The sequence below is a fragment of the Panthera pardus genome, unplaced genomic scaffold, assembly GCF_024362965.1.
Source record: "Panthera pardus isolate Hobbes unplaced genomic scaffold, ASM2436296v1 HiC_scaffold_6, whole genome shotgun sequence".
NCBI lineage: Eukaryota > Metazoa > Chordata > Mammalia > Carnivora > Felidae > Panthera > Panthera pardus.
In genome coordinates, this window is record NW_026526991.1 from 123,065,340 (window position 1) to 123,090,006 (window position 24,667).

The window sequence follows — 24,667 nt, forward strand, 5'->3', positions numbered from 1 at the left end:
AGATTTTGAAATGCTGAACAATCTAATTCAGACTTTTTAATTAGCTCATCTTGTCTATTATTTATGTAGTAACGTTACTCCAGGACACTGTTATATAATTTTCAATTTATGTGCAAATTTCAGGGTCAAACAATGATCAAGTTATGCTTTTCTGCATAAAATGAATACAAACAAGTCTAATAACAGTATTATCTTTGACTCTTGCTATTGAACTCCTTCTTATTTGTAAGATGTATAAAATTTTATTCTGCGCTCTATCGTCAATAGAGTATTTCAATCAGATCTTCAGAATTTAATAGGAGCACTGTGGACCGATGATGATTATTAAAGTTGAGACTCAAACATTTGGAGGTACTCTGTAATTATAAACTAATTTACAAAAAATTTCAATATTTAAAATATTTTTTAACAAAATCTTAACATCTGCCTGAGTAAAATCTGTAATAGCTGTGTGATTTGGTTAAATTAATTGATCTTTCTTTTAAGTTTTTTTTTTAAGTTTATTTATTTATTTTGAGAAAGAGAGAGAACAGGGGAGAGGCAGAGAGAGAGAATCCCAAACAACCGTGAGATCTCACAAACCGTGAGATCATGACCCAAGCCAAAATCAAGAGTCAGATGCTTAAATGACTGACCCACTCAGCCACCCCAAATTACTTGATCTTTCTGAGGAGCAGAACCCTCTCTGACGGATGCAGATATTCAAGTTCCTATATGGATTTGATGTGAACATTAAATGAGATAATGTATGCAGAGTTTTCAGTATATGCTGGACAGTTTGGTAAATGTTCTATTAATGTTAGCGTTTCCATATTTTCTTGATTATTGACTGCTTGCTGTCTCAAAACCTTAATTTCTTTATGTATAAAATGGGTTCTTATAAGATTTAGCTGAAATAAAATATATAAAGCTGGTGAAATTGTCCTTGATTTATAGGTGTTGGAAGTCGTAATTCATTCATCCTACGCCAGCATTCTTTCTATAACAAAACACTATTTGTGAAAACATTAATAATATTTTATATTATTTACTTTTTTAAAACATTTTTTTAAGTTTATTTATTTTGAGAGAGAGAGAGAGAGAGAGAGAAAGCACGAGTTGCGGAGGGGCAGAAAGAGGGAGAGAGAGAAGAGAGAGAGAATCCCAAGCAAGCTACACACTGTGAGTGTGGAGCTCCATGCAGGGCTTGAACTCACAAGTCGTGAGCTCATGACCTGAGCCAAAGACAGATACTTAACTAACTGAGCCACCCAGGAACCCCTATATTATCATTTACTTTCTAAACAGAATTAGAAAATGATATCAGTATTAACAGATTGTACTAATTGTTGATTACAATATGCTATGTATTGTTTTAATTACTCTGCAAAGATTAAATCAATACATTTTCACAGTAAATCAATTTTATAGAAGAGGCACAGTGTGGTTAACTAACTTGTCCCAGTCCACACTGCTGAGAAATTGTAGCATTAAAATTCAAACTCAGGCAATGATTTCAAAGCCTATCAGGCTATATAATATCTAAGATATTGGTTTTCCAATCAAAAGAAATCAAAATGAGAATATAATTAAAGTGCATGTTCTATACTTTTAAGGAAATTTGGAAAATGATAAAAATATTTAATAGTAGAGGTTTTCTTAGAACACAAAATAATACTTTTAGACTAGAAACACCTGGGTAATCAATAGATTCACTGTCAAACTCAACATTGTATTTAAATTGCTTAATATGTTTCATAAGTTATTTTAAAGAAAAGCTCACCAAACAGTACATTATTTCCTAAAGACTAAAGCAAGACTGACATCTGGGGAAAAGATGTACATTTTATATGCTAAGCTTTCAAAAAAATATATTATAATTTTTCATAATACATGTTACAAAACATCCCAAACACCTTCATGTTAATACTGTATTTGACATTTTTAAAAAATATTATGGACAGAAAATCATTTTTCGACTAGCAGTTTTGGCAGTGTTAGATTTTAGTCACCTTATTAAGACCATCTAAGAGGAAATATCTACATTGTGTAACAAAATATTGAAATATGTTTTCACATATAGGAGTCTTCAAAGCCAGAAATGGAATGGATTCAGCCAACTGGAAACTGCTATTGAAATCTGCAGACAACTTCACTGGCTCAGGACCTACTCATGGCAGGGATTTATTGGAGCCTCCCACACAAAAGTGAATAGCCGACTTATACCTGCTGCCTTAGAGTTAATAGGAAACCTGCCCCTGAGAAGTGGTAGATGGATATATATGGATATGAATATGGATGCATATACATATGGCCATACAAATATATGTATATGTATATGTATATGTATATGTATATGTATGTCTATGATATCCAGTATCATATACATATGAATAACAAAAGGCAAACAAAAAGCCAAGACACTCCTGTGAAAGATCAAAGTCAAGAGACTATATACTTCAGATAAATAAACTTAATTAAACATTATAATAAGCAAGATGGTGTGGAAATAACAAAGGGGTAGACTGACAGACCACTGAAGCATAAAAAAAGACCTAGAACTAAGCCTCATGTCTTTAGGAATTTGATTTCTGGCAGACCTGACATGTAGATCGGAAGGAGAGGAATGCACAGGGACATCAGAGAGTACGTAAAGATTTTACAATAGGGATAAAGGAATAGAGTTTTAAGGAAAGTGATCTTTAGAACTCCATTTCTAAATATGAAGCTTCTTAAAATGGACGTGCCCGTGAATGCGCCTGTGATCAGCCCGGCTTTCCTTTGTGCACTTCATTTTGGAACCATCCTTGTCACTTTACAGAAGACAGACCTTTGCATCTTTCCCTCTATTTGATGTTCAGAAATATATATGGGCAGGCTGTGGCAGTAGAGATGTAATATTTTTAGCTCATTTAATGTCTCACACGTTTTAGCCCCTATTTTAAAAAAAAAATGCTTCATTTAGACGGAATTTCATGAGATTGAAATTTAAAAAATTAGCATGAAACCATTTATACAATAGGATTTACTGCCAAAGCACATCACTAAAAATAAAGCTATTTTTTTAATTGAGAAAGCTGAAATACAAATGCGAATAAGTTTGATATTTACAGGCTCTCATCCACGTTGCCTTTGGAAGTTTATACAAATCAGCACTGCATACAGTAAAAGCTAGAGAAGTTGACACATCTATGGAAAAATGAAAGTGCTCACTACATTACTAGTAGCTACAACTTGGAAGTTCAGTTCATCACCTCACAAAACTGATTCTCTGTAATGACATCACTGTCCTTGAAGAATGAATATCAGAAGTCATTGTTCAACAGACTGTGTCACAGACTATGGGAGATCAAAAAAATCTATGCGTGAGAGCAAAGAAATTATGTTACTGACAAGAAGATAGACAAATGGCCAATAAGCACATGAAAAGGTGCTGGCCATCACTAATGGAAATTAGAAAAATGCAAATCTAAACCAAAATAAGATACCACCTCATACCCATTAGAATGACTGTTATTAAAAAAAAAAAATCAGGGGCACCTGATCTATTAAGCGACCAACTCTTGATTTCAGCTCAGGTCATGATCTCACTGTTTGTGAGATCAAGTCCCATGTCAGGCACAGTGCTGACAGCAAGGAGGCTGCTTGAGATTCTCTCTCTCCTCTCTCTCTGCCCCTCCCCCCAGTCTTGCTTTCTCTCTCTCTCTCTCAAAATGAATAAATTTTTAAAGATATCAAGTTTTGGGGGGAATATGGAGAAATTGGAATGCTTGTGTGCTGCTGTTGAGAATGGCTCAGTGACCACAAGTAACAGAACGGTGGCCTTGAAAAAACTAAAATATGATTACCATATGACACAACAATTCCACTTTTGGACATAAAACTAAAAAGCAAACAAACCAACAACAACAAAAAAACCAAAATGAAATCAAGGCCTCAGGTATCTATACACCCACATTCATAGCAGCATTCACCAGAGCCACAAGGTGGAAGTTATCCAAGTGCACGCTGACAGAAGAATGGATAAATAAAATACGTTATATACCTAAAATGGAATATAATTCAGCCGTAAAATGAAGGAAATTCTGCTGTATGCTACAACATGGAGAAGCATCTTATGCAAGTGAAGTAAGCAAATCACAACACCTATATGAGGCACTTAATCAAATGCACAGAAACAGAAAGTAGAATGCTGGTTGCCAGGGGCCAGGGATGGGGGGACATGGGGAGTTACTATTTACTGGGTACAGAGTTCCAGTTTTACAGGATGAGGAGTGATTAGATAGATGATGGCGATGGTAACACAACAATGTAAATATCTTCGGGTCATTGAACTGTACACTTAAAAACGATTAAGATGGTAAATTTTATGTTCTGTGGATTTTACCACAATTAAGAAAATGTTTAAAGGCAAAAATATTTGCTGATTGTCTACTGAAGGCTGGGCACCGTGCTAGGAGCAGGTGTTATGCAAAGCCTGGCTTTATGTTCAACTTAAATTTGGAAACGGTTTTACATTTTAAGTACACATAAGAAATTTCCAAAGTATAGATAATGCGCTTAATTTGTGGACAGTAACTTGGGGAATCATTTTATTCTAACATTAAGCTGAAGATATAATTTAAAATACTCTTCTTTTATATGCATAATAAGGGCTCACATTACTGGCTACACATTAGAATTACCTAAAGCCTGAAAAATTATGGAAGCCTGAACTCCATACCCAGAGATAAAAGTTTAATTGGTCAGGAATGAGGTCTGGGTAGAGATATTATTTTAAGCTCCCCAAGAGATTTTAGTGTGCTGCCAGGGTTGAGTGCCACAATCACTGATGCATTTCACAAAAGGAAGTAAAATTGTTTTAGCAAATTCAGCAAAGAAGAATGAGAGAGAAAGAGCAGGGCAAGAGAGAACCACAAAAAGAGAAAAAGAGAAAGGAAAGAAAACAAAGGTTTGCCTTCTCACAAAAACACAGTTTTCATAGTAGACTATGTCTAACATTAGCAACAGAAACAATGAGAAAAAAGGCTATAAAATTATGCAGGGAGAGGACTGATTTCTGCACATGGGCTTTCTGGGATCCTGGACAACTGGAGATTCTAAATTTTTCAGGTCATCTGATCACAGGCTACAGTTGACCTTTTGTACAAGGACTCCACCTGCCTCACAGTGCATATGTCCTCATGGTCTCTTGAAGACATTCCATAACTTATGGGCAAGTGCACCCCATGCCTCCCAAAAACTGTATTCCACTCAACTTCATTTCAAAGTACTTACAATATTTAATATGTACTGAGATAATATTCAATGACTCAACTCATAAAAGTATATCTTGGCATAAAATAGCTCATGCTAATGATGATCTAGAGATATATTAACAGTAGTAACAGATTAGTGAATAATAAAATGATGAACTTAACATTTTCATTTCTTTTTGGTTTACTTTCTTTGTTTTATAATTCAGTCAACATATTTAGCTTTAGTATAGAATAAAAGAACCTTTTAATACTTTGGACTATGCTTATATTTAAAGCAATTAAGAAAATGAAAGCATCACCCTTCCAAATGAATTCCTATGAGTCCTTGATAATCAGGATAATCACCTAATTCCACATTTTAGTTTCCACCAGAGTAAGACAATTAAGAGAATTCTAATTAACCACTAAGAAATAAACAACTAAAATGAAACTAGGGTGTTCCCTCAGTGCAAAGCACAACAAATTAAAAAATAAAATAGATCACACTACTAGGAAAGTAAAATGTTACCAGCATGTTGTAAAAAAGAAAACAACAACAACAACAACAACAACATGGTGAATTGTTTGGGTAGGGAACTTGGGAAAAAGGAACAACAAAATATATAAAGCATAATAAAAGTTAGACAAAATATGGTGATGGAGAAGTATGGTGCAAAGACATTTCAATATAAGCACTAAAATATAAAGATGAAAAACAGAAAAACATGAAGAACATTTTTAATTTCAGAGTATTTCTTAAACTTAATGACAAAAGCAAACCTATAAAGTAAAACCTTCATTAAATTAAATTCAATTAAATAGAACAGAATTAAATTAAACCAAGTAAATGAAATGTTCTCAGTGAAAGTTCTATAAACAATATGAAAAGACAATTAAAAGCATGAAAAACATGTTTAGTATATATCTTATAAAATGGTTTATATAATCAGTGAAGAAAGAGCATGTCCCAAATAACACAAGAAAGCAAACAACTAAATAGAAATCTTTGGCAAGGAAATGAATGGGCAATTCTCTCTCTCTTTCTCTCTCTCTCTTTTTTTTTTTTCTGATTTTATTTTTTTACGTCAATCATACCCCAATAGAGTGGTTTATTTATTTTTTGTAGATTTTTTAAAATATAATTTAGTGTCAAATTGGCTTACATACAACACCCAGTGCTCATCCCAACAAATGCTCTCCTCATTGTCCATCACCCATTTTCCCCTCTCCCCCACTCCCCCATCCACCCTGTTTTTTCTCTGTATTTAAGAGTCTCTTGTGGTTTGCCTCCCTCCCTCTCTGTTTGTAACTATTTTTCCCCCTTCCCTTCACCCATGGTCTTCTGTTAAGTTTCTCAAGACCCACATATGAGTGAAAACATATGATATCTGTCCTTCTCTGCATGACTTATTTCACTCAGCATAATACCTTCCGGTTCCATCCACGTTGCTGCAAATGGCATGATTTCATTCTTTCTCATTGCCAAGTAGTATAAATTGTATATATAAACCACATCTTCTTTATCCATTCATCAGTTGATGGACATTTAGGCTCTTTCCATAATTTAGCTATTGTTGAAAGCAGTGCTATAAACATCGGGGTACAAGTGCCCCGATGTAACAGCATTCCTGTATCCCTTGGGTAAATTCCTAGTACTTCTATTGCTGAGTCACAGGGTAGTTCTATTTTTAATTTTTTAAGGAACCTCCGTACTCTTTTCCAAAGTGGCTATACCAGTTTGCATTCCCACCAACAGTGCAAGAGGGTTCCCATTTCTCCACATCCTCGCCAGCATCTGTAGTTTCCTCATTTGTTCACTTTAGCCACTCTGACCAGTGTGAGGTGGTATCTCAGTGTGCTTTTGATTTGTATTTCCTTCATGATGAGTGACGTTGAGCATCTTTTCATGTGTCTATTGGCCGTCTGGATGTCTTCTTTGGAAAGTGTCTATTCATGTCTTCTGCCCATTTCTTCACTGGATTATTTGCTTTTCGGGTGTTGAGTTTGGTAAGTTCTTCATAGATTTTGGATACTAATCCTTTATCTGATATGTCATTTGTAAATATCTTCTCCATACCGTCGTTGCCTTTTAATTCTGTTGATTGTTTCCTTTGCAGTGCAGAAGCTTTTTTATCTTGATGAGGTTGCAATAGTTCATTTTTGCTTTTAATTCCCTTGCCTTTGGAGATGTGTTGAGTAAGATATTGCTGAAGCTGAGCTCAAAGAAGTTGTTGCCTGCTTTCTCCTCTAGGGTTTTGATGCTTTCCTATCTCACATTTAGGTCTTTCATCCATTTTGAGTTTATTTTTGTGTGTGGTGTAAGAAAGTGGTCTAGTTCCATTCTTCTGCATGTTGCTGTCCAACTTTCCCAGCACGATTTGTTAAACAGACTGTCTTTTTTTGAATGGGCAATTCTCAAAAGAAATATGAATGACCAATAATGAGCATATTGGTTAAAAAAAAAAGATTTAACCTCAGTATTAATTGTGTATGTAAATTAAAACACTCTATCAATTCACTTACTAAATTAGAAAATATTTCCTGGTCAAGAAATTACGAAAAAGGAAAACAATCTTGAGGGATGACAGGGGGGTTTAAGAAAGGTTTAAGGGCATGACTTATGGGGAGACACCCAAATTCTGAGAACTAAGCAGTAGTCACCCTTAGCAGAGAGCATATGGAGAAACAACAAAGAACAGGATGTTGTGAAGAAGGGTTTGACAATATACCTTTAAAGTCATAATTCTGTATGCTCTTAGGCTGAGAAATTGCCTAGTAGGAACTTCCGGTAGGCTATTAGGTCTCTAAACAAATACTCACTCCCTTCTTCTTCCTTAGTTTTAAATAAACATGGATTTCCTCATGGTTTGAACATGCGACAGAATTTTGGCTAATTAGTTATAAGTTAAATTGATATGCAATGTTTATAAGGAAAACTTAAAAAAAAATTTTTACAGTTTATTTGGTTATTTTATTTATTTTGAGAGAGAGGGAGGGAGACAGAGAAGTGGGGAGCATGGGTGGGGGAAGGGCAGAGAGAGATCCCAAGCAGGCTCAGCACTGTCAGGGCAGAGTGACACAGGGCTTGAACCCACGAACCATGAAATCATGATCTGAGCTGAAACCAAGAGTCAGGTGCTCAACTTACTGAGACACCAGGTGCCCCGTCTTTTAAATTACGCTTGGTATATGCTCTTTGCCTCTTTCTCCACCTTTTTTTTCTTCCCTGCCAGCTGAAAGGTACACATAAAGACTAGAGCTAAAAGTGCCTATCCTGAACTGTCATCTTCCCCACAATTGTCCATAGACCCTTCCCCCCTTCTCTGTTCCTACTGCATACTCTAAGTCGATAATGAATAATGTATTCATCTGTGTACTATACTTCAACACTTGTCTGTGGGAAGTATTATGTTAATATTTGTTGCTTGAGTGATTTGTTGCGTGAACATTCTAAGAATACATTGTCAATGTGCTCCCCATGGACTTGTTTATTGTTTACCTCATTCCCTTCATGTGATGATTCCCTCTCATCCAAATGGTCACCAGGCTGGGGTCCCAGTAGGCTTATGTATACCATAAGTCTGATGATGGTCATTTGACACAAGCTCAGTCAATCAGAGTCCCCTAACAGAGAACTTAGAAATATAACTAATGGGTTTCTGCAACAATTATGAGGTGTAGTCGTGTGTTCTGCCTATGCATGGTGAAGCGGAGAAAGCTGGTTCCACAGAGTGAGGGCAGTGAAACAGATGTACAGAGAGATGCAGTTAAGAGACGAGAGGCCCAGAAAAAGCACAACTCAAGATCCCTCTTCAATCTTGGTTTTAGAATGTTCCTGAAGCTGGACTGTGTTCCTGATCTTGGGTCTCCTCAGATTCTTGCTATCCTTAAATAAACTCCCTTTGTGTTTAATACTATTGGCAATTAAACTAGACCTAATTAATCTAGAGACTTCCCAGAAATTATCATGAGAATGTATAAAGACCAAAAGACCAAAAAGCAAACTAGTGGAAAGAAATCCAAACCACACTTGGTTTCTTTTGCTGAGCTCTTTCCTGACCTTTGAATCAACAATTTAAAACTTTGTATTTCCCAAATCTGCTGAGGCAACTCTCCAGACAATTGGTGTGACTTATTTTGCTCAAATCCTTCAAGAACCCATTCTGTATTAAACATCTTTATTCCTTTCTTAAAAGAAACTATGTATGTGCAGGGGTCTGGTTTGACCTTGGCACCCACTAGGTGTCCAGTATGTATCAGTTTCCTTTTACTGTCTCCATTTTTACATATGCAATGCATGTTTCCGTAGAACAATGGAGATTGTATGCAAGTGGCCAGTGAGGGAATTGGGCCAATACAACACAGAAGTAGTGTTGATTCCTACATGATTTTCTTCACTAATGTCTTTGCCACCAAGGAGGTATAGCAACACAGCTGAGCCAGAGAGCCAAGAAAAGATACAGGCTGTTCAGCAAGTTCTTTACCTAGTCCACTCATTCTCCACATGCTCTCTTTTGGAAGTACTTATGTATTGCATAGTTTTCCCAGTCTTTGGGCACTTTTTCCTTGTCTCCAAAATTAAATGGTCTTAATGTTTAAGTTTATTTATTTATTCTGAGGGAGACAGCCAAGAGTGAGTGTGCATGAGTGGGGAGGGGCCGAGAGAGAGAATCCCAAGCAGGCTCCATGCTGTCAGTGCACAGCCCAACATGGAGCTTGATGTCATGAAATGAACTGTGAAACCATGACCTGAGCCGAAACTAAGAGTCTGATGCTCAACCAACTGAGCCACCTAGACACCCCTTAAGCTTTTTTTATACCACCCTTCCATCACGATTTCTTGCTTGCCAACTCAACCCCCTTTTTAGGTAAAGTAATACATTTACTGAAAAGTTCCTCTATTATAATCTTAAAATGCTTTATACTGTGCTAGTATTTTTATTATGGTGGTTATTGTTTATATTAGCAGTCTACAACTCAGTTACCTATGCTTATAGTGGCTTGCCCCAATCCTATTTTCCCATAAGTCCTTTTTCTCATGTGATTATTCAAAATATGAGGTTTTTCAGAAACTCATATATGCCTCTGTGTATATGTGTTCCATCAAATAGACAAGAAATTTCGTTTCTAGCCTTGGCTTAATATATACATACAAATTTTATTGAAACCTAGTTCTTTATGTTTGATCCAATTAAGTTTCTTGAGTTCTACCTCTATTTATTTAAAGTACACCTGTAGCTTGTATATATATTTGTAATAATGTTTCAAAACTAAAGAACATACCATTCAACTGAGTAATATAAAAATTAAAAAAGATTTATCATTAATTTAAAATGGACGTCTTATTGATATGAATATTAATTTTGAATAGAAAATCATTGTTAAAATATAGTTCAGTAAAAATTGAAGTGCCATATCATCATAAATACTCTATGCAATGGTCTTACTGGCCAAGATACTAAATGTGGAAATGTTCATTGTAATTAAAACAGATTCTAATTAGAAACTACATGAACCAAGTATAATGTTAGTTTTCAGATTTATAGTGGCCTTAATAGGGGTATTTCAAAGGATATTTCAACCATACTGAAATGTATGCTCAAATAATTATTTTTCCTTAATATTATGAATGAATCAAGTTATATCATTGTGCCTGGATCATAATCAAGTATAATCACATCAATTATAGTATTTAGTTTATTGCTGTGATATGATTATAATCACAGCTTTAAATATGGACCTTTTTGACAATGGAACACTAATCTTATCAGTCATACTAAAAGTTAAATATCTGATTATTTTCTAGGTATGTAATAAATGATTTCAATATAATATTGAAGTAACTGGATCTATCCATGTCTTTGATTTTTTTTAATTTAAAATAGCTGATTAAAAATATAATAAACTCAATTGCATAGTTCGGTGTTTAAAAATATGGGCATGGGACCAAGAACAAGAATCTATGCCCTGATTTTACAAGAAGCAAATAAATCAGTTCTAAGGCTTATTGAAGAACTATGTTGGTGGTTGACTGTGACAATGAAGCGTCTCTCCTGAGGCCTTCTCAAATCAATTCAAGCAATAAAACAAAATGAGGGCCATAGTCGGCAATGATTGGGAGCAGGGGGTTGGTTTCACAAAGACTCTCCACCTCTTGCTTCTGAATTTGGCTTAGTGTCAACTTTTTTCCTCCTGACTACTTTCCCCACAAGTCTAGAGCCAGGGTTGCTGAAAGTTCTTTCTTAAAATATTTAGCATATTAGAATTGGAAAGGTAAGTATCCTTCTTTTTTACATCTTCAGCTTGAGAAAATCTGCAAAGGATTGATAGCTTGGTTGTGATTTCTTTTTGCTCATTACTCAAGCCACCACAATCCTCAGGATGTAACCTCAAAGACAGAAACGTATCTGCTCCCAAGGTTACAATGTTGGACAACCCAATGTCAAATACAACCCTGCATATGTACAGTAGAATTCTATGATAGCTCTAGCTATAGAAGTATTCCCCTCTGGAATACAGGAAATCACATGGCATGTTAGGTAAGACTAAGTAGATTATAGGACACAAAAAAAATAACCCCCAAATATCAGAAACACCATTTTTAGAGGGTCACTTAGTATACATATCTGAAAAAAAAAGTGTGAGAGAGACTTTCTCCTGGGACCAGGCAGATGGAGACAAAACATCTGGAAAATAAGGCCTCCTCTACCACAGCATTAGGAGGGAGACCCAGAGGGTTGTCCACCAGCTTGTCAACGCCTCTGCCTGGAAATGACATGTCACTTACTGAGAGCACATTGGCCACATCTTTTCACATTAATCCACTTACCCAGAAGGGTCTGGGAAACATGGGAAGAAATGGATATTTTGCAAACAGTAAATAATCTCCACAACAAACAATGATAGGCTTAAAAAATCTGTAGTCTTTGTTTATAAGTCAGCAAATTGATATCACTTTTCCGTATTGATGAAGAATCAAAATTTTTGAGTCCATAAAAATCAGTTACCTTCATTTGACTGCAGAGTCAAAATGATGAGTTTTTACATTTTATGGCATATATTAAATAAAATACACATTTATATATGTCCATGTTACTAATACTGATAATTTAAGTTGGAAGCATATAAACTATGACAAAATATCTTAAAATTTGCCCTTCACACTTTTTTAAAGTTTATTTCTTTTGAGAGAGAGAGAGAGAGAGACAGAGAGAGAGAGAGAGACAGAGAGAGACAGAGAGAGAACAGGAGGTGCAGAGAGAGAGAGGGAGAGAGAAAAAATCCCAAGCAGACTCTGCACTGTCAGCTCAGAGCCTGAAGCGGGGCTCGAACTCCTGAACCGTGAACTCATGACCTGAGCCACCCGGCACCCCCACACTTTTTGTTTTTAATAAAAGATATTTGCAGGAATGTGAAGTATTTACTTTAAATAAAGCTAATTTTTCCATTTAAGAAACTATGGGCATTTTACTTAGCCAATAGGTAAAGTTTAATTTGAAGTACCAGGTTTAAAGATATTATCTGTGCTGATATAAAGAGTATATTTAACAAATTTGGGGTATTTGCCAAGAGGAAATGAAAACACTAATTTGAAAAAAATATATATGCACCATTATGTTTATTGTTTATTATTTATAATAAACAAGATATGGAAGCAGCCCAAGTCATCTATAGATCAATGGATGAAGAAGATGTGGTATACACACACGAAGACACACACACACATACACACACACACACACATGCACGTGCTGGAATATTAGTCATAAAAAGAGAATGAAATCTTGCCATTTGCATCCACATGGATGGACCTAGAAAGTATGATGCTAAGTAAAATAAGTCAGTCAGAGAAAGACCAATACCATATGATTTCACCCATATGTGGTATTTATAAAACAAATGAACAAAGAAACAGAAGAAACAAACAAAACAAAACAAAACACAGGCTTTTAAATACAGAGAACAAATTGCCAGAGGGGAAGTAGGGAGGCAGATGGGTGAATCATTATGTTGCCCACCTGAAATTAACATAACACTGTATATTAATTAGACTTAAAGTAAAAGCTCAAAAAAGAGAATAGGATTAGCATCCCACCGCTCTCCCCACCAAAAGAGTATATTTAATAAATTTATGTCAAATCTTGGCAGAAAATTTTAGCCTTAGACACAGAAGATATGATGCAGTTATAAGGAAACCTAGAATAAAAATAGGCAGATATAATCAGATAAAGAAAGAACTGCCTTGAACTGGAACTGGTTTAGTTTCTGTAACATTTGTACATCAGGTTTACTTTATTTTCCCTCCCCCTCCTTATCGATTTTTTTTAATCCAAAATAAAATAAGCCCATAACAATAAGAATTTGTTGAATATTAAAAACTTTAAAAACAGGTTTTACAATGTTTTAAGATACTTAAATTAGTATTACTGAAACACTCCTATCAGCTGATATGCTTGATATGATATTTTAAGAGCATTTGAAATTATAGAGAAGGTAGATATGACAGGTCCGGGGTGACTGCTTTTACCCCTAAGGCATTTATCGTGATTTTAGTAATATTCCATGCTGTTGTGGCTCACTATAGCTAAGGTCCTATGCTGTTAAGCATCAGTAAGGAAATCTACCTGTCTGGTATTAGTTATTACAACCTCTGGGTACCTCAATTTTCTGGCATTTTACTGAAAATTAAACTAAATACAACGATGATGATTATGACGATAATCATATGCTTAGCATTTATTGACTAGTCAACATACAGAGTTTCTCCTCAAAGCTCTTGGCACATATTAATTTGTTAAATCCTCACAATTACCCTATAAAGTAGGTCTCGTTTTTATTGCCATAGAGAAACTGAGGCACAGAATTGATAAGCATTTATTTAAGGTCACAAGGCCAGTAAATGGCAGAGACAGAACTTAACCCTAGGGAGACCCACTCCAGCCTGCTTGCTTAACTCCCGTACTGTAAGAAGATCCCCAGTACAGAGCAGGCATTTCTGATGACAAATTTCTGAACGCTGAGACCCACTGCTATCCCCCTACCCTTTTTTCCTTCTGCTCCAGCAATGTGCTTTTCTCCTAGTAAAATTGCCTGGCAGGTCCTGAGGCTGAGGAATGCTTCACTGAGATGTTTGCACGGTCACCTCTTATTTCATTTAAGACCTTGTTCTACTGTTACCTCCAAAGAGACTGTTTCTTACCATTCTAGTCAGGGTAATAATTCTCCCTCACTTTCTCCCTGTATTATTCATAGCATCTGTAATCACATGACACAATATTACATATTACTTTCTTTATTATCCACAACTGCCACCAGAACGTAACTCAATGAAGCAGAAACTCGCTCTGATCTGAATTTTCACACATATACCAAGATTTGAGTAAATGGTTTCTATTAATCAACCTGTCTGCCCATCAATCCAGCCGTCCGTCCATCCATCCTTCTGTTCTATGGTGCTCCAAATTATCTATCCATTAGTTATTAAAAATGGGTGACTTTTACATATTTCATTAGGGTGAGGTGTTTCATTATTATTATTTTTTTACTCATTGCCATCATGGCTTTCTTTTTTTTTTTTTCCTTTTCTTCCTGGAAACATATACTTTAAAAGAAAATTGTTTGAGATCTAAAAGCAACACTTGCAGCACTCATATGTTGAGCAGAAATACAACAGCTTTTCATCTAAACTAAGTAAAGAAGGTTAAGTTTTGAAGTCAAACTCTACAGGCTTCTGTTTATAGATTTATGTATTCGTGAACTTTATATAGAGCAATCACTGTTTTGTGATCTCCCAAGTTCAATTTGAATCCAGAGTAATGCTGCACTGAAATCATTATCATCAAGCCACTATTTTTCACTCCAGATCAATTACTGTTTAAAGGACACTTAGGAGTCATACATACAGTTTTTGAGGGGAAAAAAATGAAAGGTGTGAAAGTGGTTATAATAAAAAAGAAAGCCTTTTCAGGTTTCTGTGAAGACAATTCACTAGACATCTAAAATTATAATGATGCTGGCTTCTCTTACTTTACTCCCAAGGTATTTCCTTCCATTCACATTGAGGATTATTTGGGGAGCATGATGTGTTTTGCTCTGTAGGAGTTTAGAGAAAGACAGAGTAGCTACTGTGCTACTGTCTACTTAGAAGATTTTATTGACTTCTGGAAGCATTTTCTATTCCCTAAATTACTCCTTCCTTTTCCCTGAACTAAAATCTGGTCATCATTCAGTTCAATCTTCTAGATATTTTAGTGAAAAGGCAACATCTTACACTGTTACTGGCTTCCACCCTAAGGTATGAGGTTTATGAGTTTCTTGGAGACAAATCACAGAGCAGTCCAGGCAATACAAGGCACAGGGGGCATATAGGGAAATGCCCGCAGTCAAGAAAGGGGCACTGAGAGGAGAAATGGTAAATCAATAAAGCCAAACACTGTATAACACATGCATTCCAGCCCTGTTGTGAGGAGATGTTCATAGTACATTGCACAGAGTTTTCTGCAATCCTAGAAATCGATAAATGTTTGCTGAACATGTGAACAGAACAGAACCAGATCTTAAACGATGATACAAAAATTGTTCTGCCTAAAACAATTATCAAGTCTTCTACTCTTGTTGTTCCTTTATGCTTTCAGCTAACAAATATTCGGTGTTTACTGTATCTCATGCATTCTTGAAAGCACTTTGCATAAAGTAAACCACCTAGTTCTGTGAGATGTCTATGAGATGGAAGCAGTATTTTAATGATTTTAGAGCTGAGAACAATGAGACAAAGGAAGATCCTGTGATTTTCCCCAAACCACAAAGCAAATAGCAAGAGGGAAACCTAGATTGCACCTAGAGGTCTTGAAGAACAGGCTCCCAAGAGCTGACATAAATGCTACTTAGTATTCATGCTAAACTCTGTAAGTATTGGCTGAATGATTATACTTAATAGGTAATATTCCGCTTGAAAACTGAGTAACTATTTAAATTGAGAATTGACACTTTTATAATTACAACAATGGACTATTTCTTTCCCGTCAATATAAATTTCATTCCTACTTCTCTCTTCTATAGAATGGCAGTTTCATTTTATAAGACTTTGATTAAAAAATACCATTTTAAATCAACTTGAATTTAAAAAGAGGAGATATCAAGTTCATAATCTGTCACTTGTTTTTCTATGAATAAGCTACTTGCTTCCTTGTTACCTTATCCAAAAAGGAGATGTGTCCCTGGACAGACCAAAGACTAGGACTAGGCCTATGCTTTTGCCATATTTTTCTTTTTAGAAAAACACAATAGATTTGATAGTAAATTGAAGATAGTGCCATGATGTATTCTGAATGTAAAGAAATAAAAAATAACGCATAGAGCTTTATGTGGGCCATGTACTAAATATTATCTAATAAATTGAATTGTAAGTTTTTGAATGGAAAGTAAAAAGTAACTATGAAGCTCAAAAAGTTTTATTTGCAGGTAAAGTAGATAACCACCAGATATAAATATAAATATAAATATAAATATAAATATAAATATAAATATAAATATAAATATAAATATAAATATAAATATAAATATAAATATAAATACCATATATATTCTCTAACTCCTTCCACACCCACTTTTAATCAATTTTAAACTTTGTTCTCAATTATTCTGAAACTTTAAAAATATGCATAGATTCTAGAGTTGTCAGATGGTCCCAGGAAAATCTCAGAGATAGTCTATCATGATCCTGTCATTTTGCAAACGAGAAAACTGAAGCTCTGTAACAACGCAGCCAAAGTTAGAGGATTATTGCTAAACCCCTGAAAAAGATTGTAAGTCTATAGAAGCTATATAAATCTATAAGAACATATGGTGCCTTGCTTTCTGAGATTTTTCTAGCTTGTCCCCATTCCCTGCTTTGACGTGGGTCTTCTCTTGCCTTCATTTTTCCCTACTCAGTGCCGTGTCTGCTCCTGTTTTCTTTGCTTGGTTTTTGTGTGCGAACTGCTGGAATGGAAGAGACTCACGGTGGCTCCAGTTTGAGAGTTGATGGCGTCAACTGCTCCAACCCCTCAGAACCTACCACAGAGCCCTCGGGCCCACTCATTCTATAAGTGAGTGACACTCTCCAGTTCTAGCTGTTATTCTCAAACCACCTGGCTGCATTTTCCAGTGAATAGCTGCTGGCTCTTTGGTGATTCTCCTCTTCTCCCTTACAGACATAAATACAACACAAGTCGTGTGGTTGTTGGTGGTTTGCCCCTATTTGCTTGTATACTGGGTCGGTAGGGACGCATTTTCACTTAATTTTGTTGTCTACGTTTTCCGTGACTCACTGACTAGGTGGTCTGTTTAGATGTGCGAACTTGGGAAAATCCCAAAACTACTCTGCCACCACGATGACCACCACCACCACCATATCCCCGTAACTCTCCTGCTTTATATATTTTTTAAAAACTTCACTGATTTATAATTTAGAATTTACATACCATTAAGGTCACCTATATTAAGTTTACAATTTAATAGCTTTGGAATATTCATGAAGTTGTGCAACCATTGCCATAAAAATATAGAATATTGGGGCGCCTGGTGGCTCAGCTGGTTGAACGTCCAACTTTGGCTCAGGTCATGAGTTTGGTTCACGAGTTCGAGCCCCACGCTGCACTGGCTGCTGTCAGTGTGGAGCCTGCTTTGGATCCTCTGTCCCCTCCTCTCTCTGCCCCTCCCCTACTTGGACGCACACACTCTCTATGTTTCTCTGTTTCTCTCTGTCTCAAAAATAATAAACATAGAAAAAGAAAAAAATGTATTTTCATCATCCTATCAAAAAAAGGCCATATTCATTAGCAGTCACTCCCCACCCTTTTTTCCTTCAGCCCTAAGCAATTACCTCTACGCATCTGCCTGTTATGGATATTCCCTCCAAATGGTATCATATAATATATGCTCTTTTGTTAGTGGCAGTAGGTGGCAGGAAAACAAATATGACGTCATGTTTTAAGTTCTTTACTTTAAATGGCAAATAGCAACAATTCCATGATAGACTTTTTATGGCAACGTGTTTGCATATGATTTGAAGTCTGTTACCTAGTGCAGGACAATAAAACACCATTTGAAAATATAGCATGATCAATACGAATGGTGACATAACTGTAACTATAAAATGTGATATGTAAGTTTCACTATGTATCTGGACTATTCCAAGCACGTCACATATACGAATGTATTTAACATTCGCAGACATTTATGATGGAAGTACTACCATTATCATCTACATTTTATTGATAAGGAAACAGAGGCAAAGCAAAATAAAGAAAGTCACCCAAATTAGTCAGTGGCAAAGCTGATCCCAAACATAGTTTGACTCAAGTCTCCTAGTTCTTAACCACTCTTCTATAGTGCCTGAGTTTTAGGTGTTTAGTTAAATGCCATTCTCTTCTAAATTGGGGATAATGTTGAGCAGTTTAGGGTAACATATTCTGAGTAATTGATATTTTACTGGAAAATAATTTAAACCTAAGTGGACAAAATAATCATAATCTTTTAGTTCCATAAATATTCTTTCAAACTTTCCTATAGTGCCTTTTTCTTCTATCTTAACTACAACATAATTTGAAAGCCTTCATTATCTGTAGCAGATGGGGTTTTAATTGTTTTCGATAAAGCAATGGCTACTTTGTCCTAAAACATATTTGATATACAAGTGACCATATTTAAATACAATTGGTTACCACTGACCTCTTTATTTTGATGACATAGAAAGAACTATAGACCTAAAAGAAGTTGACCACTAAACATAAGATATTAAAATATTTCTCAGTAAGCTCAGCATTAGATTGAGTTGAACAAAATTAATTATAATCAAGTAAAATCTCATAGGACTTTACAAGAAAGGGGGAAAAATAGTGCAGACTTCATGAAACTGGCAAAGTTGGAATAATAACTCTCAGATTTCTTCTGTCCTGAATCAACCCATCTAATAACCATTCTGCCTCCCGTGGGAGGAAAGGAATCTCTCCTGTTTAATAAAAGCTTCTTTCTTTCTAAAATCTTAGAAAAGGGAATTGAAGATTTCTTTTGAAGTTACCAGGATCAAGAACTAACTAAAATAGAAATTTAGCAAATTACTAGGAAGGTGACTGGCAAAGAGTGGAGGAAGCACACTCTTCTAGAATAAGCAGATATCTTCTAAGATACATTTTCACAATAAATGTTCAGAACCTCATTCTCTGTTGTCCAGCACCCTGTTCCAAACATCCCCGAGCCCAAATCCCATCCCCTTCTTGATGCGCATGCCCAGAGCTCTGTGCTCCCTAGATCACCTGGGATCTTTGACACGGCCCTGCTCATAAAAAGAGCAGCCGCTGTAACATCACCAAATACCGAATCACACTTTTGACCTGCCTCGGTGACATGATACTTTAATGTGAGAGCAATAATAAAATTAAACAGTACTCAAGTTTAGCTCTCAGTCCCAGGAGCTCGCCTAGAAGTGAATCAGTGTCGAATTTGTTGGCGGGGTGCACTACATGGCACTATTTTGGAAATCAGATGGAATAGTGCCTTCTCAGAAAGAACTTTTTGCCAGTTGTGAAATTGTGCAAGTGAATTTATAATTATTTTTGACATTTTCTGGGTAGTTCCGTAAAGAAAATCTAAGTATAGTTATACTTCACATTTGGAAGTGTGATAAATGATAGTCAAGTTTTTCAAGTTGCTGTTCACTTGCTAGAGTAGAATTTTAAATATCCAAAGCCTTGCTCTCACAAGATCTGCCTGAATTACACCTGGTTGAATTCATTTCTCATGCATCCACTAAGTGACAGCTCTCTGACAAGTTTTTACTGGTTCACTTCAAATTAATTTGGATAAATATATGTAAATATTAGGCATGCACTTTAAATCGTGTTGAAAAATAAATGCAACAGGGAACACTTCTACATGATGGAAAGTGGATGGTCTGAAAGGAAGAAAGGAATCAAGAGCTTGGGCGGTTGCGGAATGGGGAAGCAATCCTCTCTCAACATGTCAGTTCGACAATTAGGAGATTATCTCTTTCAATTGATTTTTACGGATGCACCAAATATACAAACAGCAGGACATTTTATAAATGAGAAGATAAAATGGCTGGACGAGGAAAGTGGGTCCAAATAGAAACGAATTCCAGAAACTCACCAGTCGTGCAGTTTTTAAATTCAATGTCATCAATGGCGGCTCCTCCTCCCAGATCCCTTGTTCTGATGCCTTGAAATATGACTTCAAAATTCCTTAACTTGCCCAGCAGGATGACTGCCTTTTGCCAATGATCACCGGAGTTCCGCTCACTTTCTTGCCACACTTTTGACAGTCCTTTCTCCGTCTGAAGGGAACAAGTTTGCATCAGAGAAAAAGAAGAAAAAAAGCCAATCGTTTAGAATGGAAGCATTTGATCAGTGAAAACTGGTGGAAAAACAGACACTGGAACTCTGACACTTTCCATAGTGTTTCCTAGCAGACGTACTGGTAACTCTGTTTGAGTGTTTTCAGAGACACCATTATTTAAAAGTATCCTACTCAGTCCATTCTGCCTCTCCTTTGTATGCACACAAGCTTCTCGATATCTGATGGGATCTGAACATTTTACAGAAGCCCTGGATTTTAGCTTGGGATGCTCACCTAAACGTCTATTCATATTCTGTAATTATTTAGATTGCATTGCCCTTCAAAGAGCTGAAATAACTTACATGCGCAAAGAGAAAAAAGAGATGAAAGGAAGAACGTGTGGGAGAAATCATTATCCCTGATGATATGACAAAGGAATTATGAAATGAGCCATGGTGGCAAAGTGATGATTTCTAAGATCCGTAGGATTTCAAAAATACTATTATTTGTTATTTTGGCTTAAAAAATCTATTATAATATGATTGCTATGTGAGCATCAAGTACAACTATCTCTACACCACATTTTTCACTTGCAAAGGAAAAATAAATTTTCTGAAAAAATTATATAAGTATCTCCTCTGAATGTTTAAGGTTGGTTTCATTGTTCTTTGCTATTCTGGGCCTAGCTCCTCCTGAGAATTAGATGTTTTCATAAATCATGATGAGGGACACATAGCAAAGAAAGAGAAATAAATAAACTATACATTTACTATATATAGCATTACACATATATATACAGACACACACATCCATCCATCCATCCATTCATCCATCCATATATGATTATGTTTATGGTTACCCCCAAATAATTACTATCTCAACAGAAAGATGTATTGAGGGGAATGGCAATCAGAAAATCAAGCAAGCTGTTCCAACAGATTCATAGCAAACAGCTATGAAATACATAATATACAGGTTTGTTTTTTTTAATATAGGCTAAAGAAAAAGAGAAATATTTGCAAAAAGAAGATCCAAAGGAGTTATATTTTTATAGGTTTGTGCTTTTAGGGCACTAATGTTGATAAATATGGCTGACACCTTGTTCTGCTGAGGGAGACACAATCGAGCAGCTCCTCCTCGGTTGAATTACAGAGAAAGTGGAACCACGTATCAGTTAATACAAAATTAACCTTGCAAAAACAACTAACAGTGTGTAGATAGATCTTTGAACATCTTTTCCCAAAAAGATGACAAATCTTCACACCCAGAGACTCATGTAACTTTTGCCTTGAAGGGGATGGGAAATTCACACCTAATTAATGGAATTTCATATCTTTTTTGATGACTAAAGAAGAGAAGTCTTTTTAAAAGTTAATCTTTGAACGTCAACGATGTGTTGGTGATGTGGAATCAAAGGAATGATTAGTTAAATTAAAGATTAAAGTAGAGGGGGACTGTCTGACACATAGCAACATAACAGCCATAGATATTGATAAAGTCTGTCTTAATTTACAAACTCAATTCACTTTGCTAATATTTCCTATTAATCAACTTCTGAAGTTTCCAGCGCTACTCATTAACTACGACAAGCCCCCAAAGGGTTTTCCACAAATACCATCACAGAAGATTGTGTGATCACTTTAATCAATGACATAAAAACCATTTCTTAAATCTTACAACTGACCTTCTAATAAAAAAGGATATTTGAATAATATATCCATTAGCATTTTATGTAGGAAGAAATGAAAATGAGGGTGAATTCTTTTGGAAACCAACCATGGATCAATCTAATGGCAGGTTACTGGAGAATATCATTCTAATATATTTACTATTATTTCACTTTAAATATAACATATCAAATCTTATCCACATAATTATCAAAATTATTCATCAAAATGTAAAATAGAGATTTACTTTTTGACCTATATGTCCATTTATTCATTTATTCAGCAAACATTCGATGTTCACACATACTGTAATGTTAGATATCAGGAATAAAAAGGTGGAAAAATAAAGACAGTCTAACCTGTGGAGGTAAAGATCTATTATGAGAGAGTCATAAAAATAACTTACTATAAAAGGGCAATATAAATATAAATTTTATTTATTTAATATATTTATTTTCTGATATATATCAATATATACCAGACTATTTTCTAAAAAATTTTTAACGTTCATTTATTTTTGAGAGACAGATCATGAGTGGGAGATGGGCAGAGAGACAGAAAAACACAAAATCCGAAGCAGGCTCCAGGCTCTGAGCTGTCAGCACAGAGCTCGACGTGGGGCTCAAACCCACGAACTGTGAGATCATGACCTGAGCCAAAATTGGACGCTTACCCGAATGAGCCACCCAGGTACCCCAGAGTACTTTTTTAAAAAAGAAGTTAAATATCAATTTAATTTTTGTTCCACACACATTGTTGCTTTATTTATTTAGCTAATATTCTTATTTTAATTGTTTCTAAATTAAGAAATGAAAAACCTCTGGCTTTCAACTCATGACTTTGCCACTGGCCAAAGATTTATCTCTTACATTCATTCATAAGGATGTTCAATTCAAGAACCCAAGGCAATAAACATTAAAAATGATTGGCCACGCTAATAATAGTAAAAATAGACATTAATACAACAATGATCAAATTATAGAAATCAAAGGAATACTCTCTTCTTCTTATTTAGCCTTTTACTCAACTTTGAACCGATATTCCATGTATTGCACATACTGACTCTTTATCTTACATATTGCATATTTATTATGGCAATGTATTTGACCACATATTTTATGTCAGCATTTCCCTTTTGTGCTATGAAAAGAAAAGTAGTAAGAAATACTAAAATGATAGAGTACCTTCAAGATATACATTAATAAGGTATACCATTTAGAATATTAGTTTCAGAGGTTTGAGGTGAATATATAAAATTTCCCTAAATATTAGCCATTTTTTCAAAACCCATGGATCAACAACTTTCTATCAGCTGACATCTTTTTCATATTTGGAATCTGTTTCTGGAGTTTCTGTATCAGTCTCTAATCTCTCAACTGCTCCATCAATGTCATACTTACTTAGTTACCATATTTTCTTTTTCTGTAAAGATTTGAACAGATCTGTTTTCCATATCCCTCCTCCTAATAATAACAATTCAAACCCTGAACATTACATATAGTTTTATATAAACATAAGAAAGTTCTGAAAAGTAGAGAGAAGACAGACTACCTGGGAACATCAGGACTCAAGGAATCATAAAATAGTGAGTTTCCTAAGTTTTTTTTTTTTTTTTTTTTTTTTTTTTTTCGTCTCATATATTGCCAAATGAGTATGTGAATCTGGCAACATGAAAATCCAACAGGCATAGACTACTCTCTCTAGGCAGAGGGCCAGGAAAAAGAAAATCGAGCAAGAAAGAAAACATTTTGATAATGACTGTTCTGTAACAGCCAGACATCATAGAAAATGTATACTCTATCCCCAAACCCAACAGCAAAGGCTAGGCAGAGAGCCCAGACTTCCACCCACATCAGGTCCCAGGGACCCCAAGACCCCTCTTCCCAAGACTTTTTCAAATGAAGGAAAACTAAAAATCTGTCACCAGTAGACACCCCTTAAATGAATGGCTAAAGGAATTTCTTTAAGCATAAAAGAAATGATAAAAGAATGAATCTTATGCTATCAAGTAGGGACAAACACACACACACACACACACACACACACACACACACACACAGCAAAAATGAGTAAATGCAATAAATTTTCTTATCCACAGGGTTTGGATGAATGCAGATGTTGCTTGTTCTGTATCTCAAGGCCAGAAAGATGAGTTAATTCTTGAAGGAAATGACATTGAACTTACATCAAGCTCAGTTTCTTTGATTCAGCAAGCAACAACAGTTAAAAACAAGGATATCAGAAAAATTTTGGACGGTATCTATGTTTCTAAAAAAAGGAACAATTCCTCAGGTTGATGAGTAAGATCTAAGTTGTCCAGCTCTAGAAACAGTAAGATGCCAGATGATTTTTCAGACTTATTTGTGATATTTTAATGATATAATAAAAGCTGTATTGATTTCAGGCTTTTTCTTAAACAGTACATAGATAGATAGATAGATAGATAGATAG

At 35.4% G+C, this 24,667-nt stretch overlaps 1 protein-coding gene across 2 annotated transcripts in view; it reads right to left on the reverse strand.

Moving 5' to 3' along the window:
* The window catches only part of MALRD1 (MAM and LDL receptor class A domain containing 1), a 770,287-nt gene that overhangs the window by 247,494 nt on the left and 498,126 nt on the right, over nt 1-24,667 (reverse strand). For both annotated transcript variants that reach the window (XM_053896000.1, XM_019460623.2), the window contains exon 30: nt 20,364-20,547. In XM_053896000.1, coding sequence (XP_053751975.1) covers nt 20,364-20,547 — 184 coding nt within the window. The remainder of the gene's footprint in view (nt 1-20,363; nt 20,548-24,667) is intronic.